At 37.9% G+C, this 7,993-nt stretch overlaps 1 protein-coding gene across 1 annotated transcript; it reads right to left on the bottom strand.

The window, feature by feature from the left end:
- Positions 1-1,333: 1,333 nt before the first annotated feature.
- On the bottom strand, positions 1,334-7,461 carry CARB (carbamoyl phosphate synthetase B). Its single transcript, XM_011004425.1, has 4 exons — positions 6,012-7,461; positions 4,892-5,584; positions 2,556-4,123; positions 1,334-1,756 (listed from the first exon to the last, which is right to left on the bottom strand). Exons 1-3 carry the CDS (start codon positions 7,308-7,310, stop codon positions 2,573-2,575), a joined length of 3,543 nt encoding a protein of 1,180 aa, XP_011002727.1. The 5' UTR covers positions 7,311-7,461; the 3' UTR covers positions 1,334-1,756; positions 2,556-2,572.
- Positions 7,462-7,993: the final 532 nt, after the last annotated feature.

The following is a 7,993-nucleotide window of genomic DNA, read 5'->3' as shown; positions in this document are numbered from 1 at the left end:
TAGATGATATATGTAAATGGCAAAAGGGGTTGATAAGCAAAAATAAAATTTTTTTTTTTATCACACAAAAATAACATTAATAACAAGTGCAAAATCAGAAAAATAAAATTCAACAAATTGAAATATTTACTAATTAGATTAGCGATAAACCACTTGGATTGTTGTTTATGCAGGTAGAATCATTAATATAGTGTTAGTCTAGCGAAATGTTGGTATCACTTTTTTTTACTTTGTTTTTTTATTTTTTTAATTAAGATAAAAGATAGAAATCTAAAAAATTAAAAATAAGAATTACGTTGTGAAATTTTGACAAAAGACTCTTTACTCGAATTCTTTATTCTTCACGTCTCTCAAAATCTAATTAGATATCGTGGTTAAGGAAGGGGCTGTGATTTTCAAAGGGTGGGAGAGAGGGGGGCTGCAAGGCAGGACTGGCTATTGCGGTGTTGTTTTCTTCGACAGTAGGGAGTTGTGGCGGCTAGTGTTTGGTTTTTCATGGAGGATGTCGGGTTGTTATTGGTGGTGGCTGAAACTGAATTTGTGGTTATTGTGGTTGTTTTCAGTCCGGTCTTGTTGGTGGTCATGAGGCTGTTCAGGCAAATCGGCTTGCAGGTGAAAAGGTCTGTCATGGTTGGATTATGTGTGGATGTGGTGGCTGGCGTCTGTGGCAGGCTCCAACGTCTACGAGGGCTGCTGATTTGCTGGTATACTGTTGGTGTTCCTGGGAAACAGACCCTTGTTGTGCTATAGGAGAACTTGAGAAACAAGAAAAGAATGCTGCTGCTGCTGTTGCTTAATCTCCTTTTGCTTTCCTGATGGTTTGGGGATTTTGGAATTCTTGTGGAAATATTGAGAAGGGGAGAACAACCAAGAACCTGACTCTGATATCTAAGCTGATGTGGGTCAGATTTAAAGAGAAGTATGAACAGGAAAAAAAAAAAGGCTTAAAATTAGAAGAAAGAAGCTGAAGAGAAGAAAATAAGCTAAAGAAAAGAGGAAGAAATTAGGGAAGGAAATCAAACGTCTTAACTTACTATTCATAAACTGATCATAATGCCAAAAATTAAAAATAAATAGTAAATCCCTAATCAAAATCAAATTTGAGTTTAAAACCCACAAAATAATAAAAATTCAACAAAAAAAACATTGATTGAAGTCCAATGACAAATCTAAATAAAATCTAATAAAGTGCGAGTCATGTTTTGAGCTATCCTCCATCTCCACTCATACACACATGCGGAATCACTAAGATGGATTACTCAAAAGTTAATTTTGAATTCAGTTAGCAGTTGAGTATTTTTAAGAATTAATGAAGTAGCTAGGTTGTGCCATATTTAAATTGCTAAAATCATACCCATTAATTTGAGCTTTGCGGTTTAAATTTAACAAACATGACCAAACATGAGAGGATCGCAATGCAAAACTACAAGTAGCCAGTCAGCACAAATAACCTGTTTGAGGACAATCTCTGCTAATAATTAAAAAAAAAAAAAAAAAAAAACTAGATGCCAATCTTTAGGTAAACTTATCAAACTAAGCAAAACTAACAAGAAGAACCCAGATGCCATTTTAGACTCTCCATGCCTTGAACTTCAAATCTCCTAATATTTTTTTCATCACCATCATCATACAGCATATGAAAACAAACAGCTACATGATAGCAAGGATCAAACAATGGCATAGACATGGCCCCGCTAATCCCTCTATGTATCATCATTCCCAGAGGGCGAATAAAGTTCGACAGATTTTTTTTAACCTGTTTTCAGTAGGGAAAAAAACATCAACATAACAAACCAAACACATAGCAGAAAGTGAATGCACGAACAACATACACTTGAACAAAAAGTTGTGGTAAAAATAGGTAGTTTATCCTAACCAACCTTAAAATTTGACTATGATAGGTAAGTTTCTAGCAGCGCCAAGAAAGTACAAAATACAAAGGAGCCTTAACTCAGCCTCTGAAAACAACAGTGTTCCTAAAACCTGGTATCCTGCACACCTTTTTTTAAAAAAAAAATAAACCTCCATTTTCTCACCAGTATTTTGCCCTTTCACTTGATAAAGACCAATCATTTCCCATGGCAAGCTGCATAACTAAGAAACAAGAACTAATACCATGATCATTCCTGATAACACAAGTTACAACAATCTAGCTCATTTTTCTATTTCGTGTTTGGTTCACTCAAACATGTCTTTGGAAAGAGATAGGGTGAGCAAAAAAATGATTTTTCAAATTGTTGTTGGCCATGCAGACATTAAAACAGACAATTCATTTGCTATACCTAAACTAAGTTTCTGGCAACAGATTACTCATTTGCTATGCCTGAACTAAGTTTCTGGCCGGGCCAATTTTCAAACTATAGATAATACTACACTTCCTATGCTCAAAAATTCCCTAACACACATTATGAGGATATTATTAATTAGCTCACGGGAGTGAAAAAGATTGGCAGACAAAATTTTACAAGGACAGATAACTGAAAGGAAAATCCACCCCAAACAATAGCAACAACAAACCAGATTTAAAAGGAAACATAATAAACTGGAGCACTTACTGGAATTGCCCCCTCAATCATAGAGAAGAAGATGCTGGCTGCAAACTTTTACTATCATCTTTCCGTGGCTCAACATTAAAAAAGTCTTGAAGGGCCATCACTTCAATTTTGCAGGTTTTTAACTTCTCAATTGCATTTGCTGTTGCCAAAGCACCAGAAACTGTCGTTATTATAGGAACTTTATAAGCAAGTGCCATCCTCCTCAATTGCCGGCCATCAATTTGATCAAGTGAATCACCAGAACTAGTGATCACCATCAATTGAATCTGCCCATTAGCAAGAATATCACCAGCATGTGGCCGTCCCTCATGCATCTTCAGCACTCTATCCACTGAGATGCCTTTCAATTCAAGAAAGTGAGCTGTTCCAGAAGTCGAAACAATCCTGAAGCCCAGTCCTAAAAAGGCCTTTGCCAGCCGTTCGAGATGGGATTTTGTCAAGTCATTTAAGCTAAGGAACACAGTGCCTGAAAGTGGTAGCTTCTGCCCAGCAGCAATTTGAGCCTTGGCAAATGCAATTGCAACCAGATAATCTATACCCATTACCTCACCAGTACTCCTCATCTCAGGCCCTAACAGCACATCACAGCCTGGGAACTTATCAAATGGAAGAACTGCTTCCTTGACGGCAACATGTGCCGGGATTACCTCTTTTGTGAAACCTATCTCATTAAGTGACTTTCCGGACATAACAAGAGCGGCATATTTAGCTAGTGGATGGCCAATTGCCTTTGAGACAAATGGAATGGTACGAGAAGCACGAGGATTTGCCTCAAGCAGAAAAACATCCCCACCCATGGTGATCGCGTATTGGCAGTTCATGAGACCACAAACATTCAGACTCTTTGCCAACTTTGTAGTCCATAACTGAATTGTGGTCAAGCAGGAAGATGAGATAGTTTGTGTGGGAAGGATGCAAGCTGAGTCACCAGAATGGACCCCAGCCTGCTCAATGTGCTCCATTACCCCACCAATCACCACATCACCATGTGAGTCTGCAAGTGCATCCACATCAATCTCAATAGCATCAGATAAATATTTATCTATCAACACAGGGCGTTGTGGGTCCACCTCAACAGCATTTTCAAGATACGTCACAAGCTTGTCATCGCTATATACTATCTCCATTGCCCGGCCACCTAAGACATAAGAAGGACGGACAACAACGGGGTAACCTATGTCTGCTGCAATGGCTAAAGCATCAGCCTCACTCTTAGCAATGCCTCCTTTTGGTTGGTCAATGTTTAACTCTTTTATAATCACATTGAACCTTTCTCTGTCCTCAGCAGCATCAATAGAATCAGGTGATGTGCCCCATATGCGTACATGCCCAGCTCCGCTGGTACTAAGAGGCTTATGCTTGTCCAAATACTGCTGGATGGGCAGAGCCAGCTTCAGGGGTGTTTGACCTCCAAACTGTATAATGATCCCATCAGGTCTTTCCAATTCAATTACATTCAGAACATCTTCAACTGTCAAGGGTTCAAAGTAAAGACGGTCGCTTGTGTCATAATCTGTGGACACCGTCTCAGGATTTGAATTCATCATAATTGTCTCATATCCTGCACTCTGCAAAGAAGAAAAGCTACCACATTAAAAAATGATGTACCAAAATGGTATCCATCTTCAAGTACCAAGTCATACAAAAGCAGGTTCCTTTACATTTACTCCAACATATTATTTAACTACACAACTAAAAAACACTATCAGGTCCGTTATTGAATGCATGAAATTTTATTGCTAAACTAAATCAGGCACAGTCATATATAGATTCAGCACATTTACAATACTTCTAACCACAAACAGCTGCATAAGGATATTTGCTTGAGTTTACAAAGTGGTTGATTCATTTCATCATTGTTTATGTTCCTCTAGCTCACATACCTGGATGCTCTTTTTCATGTCGTACTAGTTCCAACAGAAAAAAAAAACACCAAAAACATAGACATCACTAAATTTTCAAAGTATACAAGCAATTAAAGAAATTTAGGCACATTTTAACCATTCCATATTACTCATTTATTTCAACATCAATCCAAGTTTATTCAATTGATGAAAAGACATGATTGATATAACAGGCAGAGTGCTGTGATTAATCGCATAAATGATAAACAGCACAACATTGATGTTTCATGATTAAAGATTAGCCAAACAAAAAAACTAATAAACAAGAAAATGAGTTAAAAGTTGTGCTGTGTTGACTTACAGCTGGAATCTCAAATTATCAACAAAATAGCAAAGTAGGTTATGCCAATATGCATTAATAACAGTCTTTAGAATAAATTGCCTAGGAGACAGGGCAACATAAATAACACGAAGATTATAATAAACACATACCTGCAGGGAAAAAGATGCATGGCAACAACAGTAATCAAACTCAATACCCTGACCTATACGGTTCGGTCCTCCACCTAAAATCAAAACCTTCTTCTTTTTGGTGGGAGCTGATTCGCACTCTGCATCATAGGATGAGTACATGTAAGGAGTATTGGCCTCAAATTCTGCAGCACAAGTATCAACCCTTTTATATGACGGAGTAACTCCAAAAGAAATCCGTTGTGACCGGACTTCCTTCTCTGTTGATTTAATAGCAAATGCTATCTGCTTATCACTGTAGCCATGCTTTTTGACCTCGATGAAGTCATCCTTTGTCAGATGAGACAAACTCCTAGCCATAAGATATTGTTCCACATCTACCAGCTCTTTAAGCTGAGTGAGGAACCATTTATCCACGAAGCACAGTTCATGGATTTCATCAACTTTCATACCCCTTTTCATTGCTGCATAAATGGCATGAATGCGATCAGGATTTGGAACTCGGAGGTTGTACTTCAATTGTTCCAAGTCCCAGTCAAGTTCAGCAATTTGCGCACATCCCCATCCTGAGTATCCACACTCCAATGATCGAACAGCTTTTTGAAATGATTCTTGAAATGTTCGGCCTAATGCCATGGACTCACCAACAGATTTCATCTGGGTTGTAAGGGTTGGCTGAGAACCGGGGAACTTCTCAAATGCAAATCGGGGGATCTAGATGTACATAGCAAAAATAATTAGAAAGATGTAGGAAAAACAAATGTGGGGTAGTAGATGAAGTGCCAGAATGACAAATAAATAAGTAATGAAACAACGATAATAAGAGCAATCGGAAAAATGCACAAACTGAGCGTACTGGTACTACAAAAGAAAGCTAAGATTTAGAAATCCACGAAACCGTCTCAATTTAGAAAATATTTTGCATGGAGAAGCAGACAGACAATGCAGGAACAGTTGCACTTAACATTACTCGAAACACACCAGTCAAATGTTATATATATATATATATATATATAACATAGAATGGTCTAATGAATCTCGGTAACGAAAGTGAAAAGTGATAGCAAACAACCCAAGTCTACCTACTCAAGAAAGAGAGTAAAGCATAGTTGAGCATATAAAAATTACAACTACTACTTGCCTTAGTCACCACATAGTCAATAGAAGGCTCGAAACTCGCAGGGGTCTTCTTTGTGATATCATTAGGAATCTGGTCCAATGAATACCCCACCGACAACTTAGCAGCCATCTTGGCTATGGGAAAGCCAGTAGCCTTGGAAGCCAGAGCAGAAGACCTAGACACCCTAGGATTCATCTCAATCACCATAACCTCACCATCCACAGGATTAACAGCAAACTGCACATTAGATCCTCCACACTCCACTCCAATCTCCCTTATAATCTTAATAGAATAATCTCTCAACCTCTGGTACTCCTTGTCAGTCAGAGTCTGTGCAGGAGCCACAGTAATTGAATCCCCTGTATGCACACCCATTGGATCAATATTCTCAATGGAGCAAATGATAACAACATTATCAGACAAATCGCGCATTACTTCTAACTCGTACTCTTTCCACCCCAAGAGTGACTTCTCCACCAAAACCTGTGAGGTTAAACTAGCAGCTAACCCTGCCTTACAAATAGCCTCGAACTCCTCTTTATTGTAAGCAATCCCACCTCCAGAGCCACCCAACGTAAAAGCAGGCCGAATAATAAGAGGAAACTCCCCAATAACTTCCTCCGATATGCGAATGCACTCCTCAAGCGTGCTCCCAATGCCCGAAGGCGGAGTTTTGAGTCCTATATTCTTCATAGCCTGCTTGAAAAGATCTCTATCTTCAGCTTTTTTAATGGCATTCAGTTTAGCTCCAATCAATTCAACATTATATTTCTCTAAAACCCCATTTTCCGCTAAAGCCACAGCAAGATTCAACGCTGTCTGGCCTCCCATGGTGGGCAAAATGGCATCGGGACGTTCTTTAGCCACCACCTGTTCAACGACCGCCGGCGTCAATGGCGCAACATAAGTGCGGTCAGCCAAGTCCGGGTCAGTCATGATAGTGGCAGGGTTGGAGTTAATCAAAATAACATCATACCCTTCCTCTCGCAAAGCCTTGCATGCTTGAGTACCGGAATAATCGAACTCGCATGCTTGACCAATCACAATGGGTCCAGCACCAAGAATCAAGATTTTCTTCAAGTCGGTGCGCTTTCCAGCCTCTGTTTTGACGCTCCTCCTCTCTGTTTCTTGGCGGACGATGTTACTGCAGCAGCGAATAGAGGAAGAAGAGGTGATTCTTCTCGGGTAGTTAGTTTGCGAAAAGAAGAGGCGGAAACGAGTGGGTTTTGAGAGAGAAAATAAGGAGGAGGAGGAAGCATTGTTTTGGTGGATGAAAGAGAGGGAGGGAGAGCAATGGTAACGGTTTAAGCAACAGTTCATTGTTGGTTTTGTTTGCTGCCGAAAACAGAGAGTGCAGGGTTGATTTTAGGGATACTCTCAGTCTCTTCTTATTGCCCGGAGCCTGAGAGAGAGAGAGAGCAGCTGACGGTGAGGATGGGATATGGGATATTTTGAGGGATTAGGGTTTTTGGAGGCATTTTAAAAACTATATCTTCAATTAAATAATTAATATGGCTATGTTATATATATATATATATATATATGTGTGTGTGTGTGTGTAAGAACTTTTAAAAATAAAATATTATCATTACAATTAAGATTAAAAACAAATTAAAAGGTGTGCCTAATTCATTAAAAAAAAAAGATACATGAGAGTAATGGTATCCATAATATTTTTTTTTGTTTTGTCCTTTGAATTTTTACATTTTGTTCTTTTAATTTTTTTCTTTAATTTTTTCTTTTGAAATTGTATTTATTTAAAATGAAAAAAAAAAAATCCTAAGAAATTAATATTGTAATAAGGTATAAACTATGAGAAAGAATGGTATAAAATAAAATAACAAAGTGATCATATAAGTACCATTTAAAAATCATAACATTACTATAAGATAAAAATAAGTTCATAAAAATAATAAATGATAAAAAAAAGGTAAAATAAATATATTTTAGAATAAAAAAATATTCTAGGGAACTTTGTGAAATAATTAATATTATTTATGCAA

Source organism: Populus euphratica, unplaced genomic scaffold, assembly GCF_000495115.2.
Source record: "Populus euphratica unplaced genomic scaffold, PopEup_1.0 scaffold225.1, whole genome shotgun sequence".
NCBI lineage: Eukaryota > Viridiplantae > Streptophyta > Magnoliopsida > Malpighiales > Salicaceae > Populus > Populus euphratica.
Note: the sequence above shows the minus strand (reverse complement) of the source record. Positions and strands in the feature narration are given on the sequence as shown.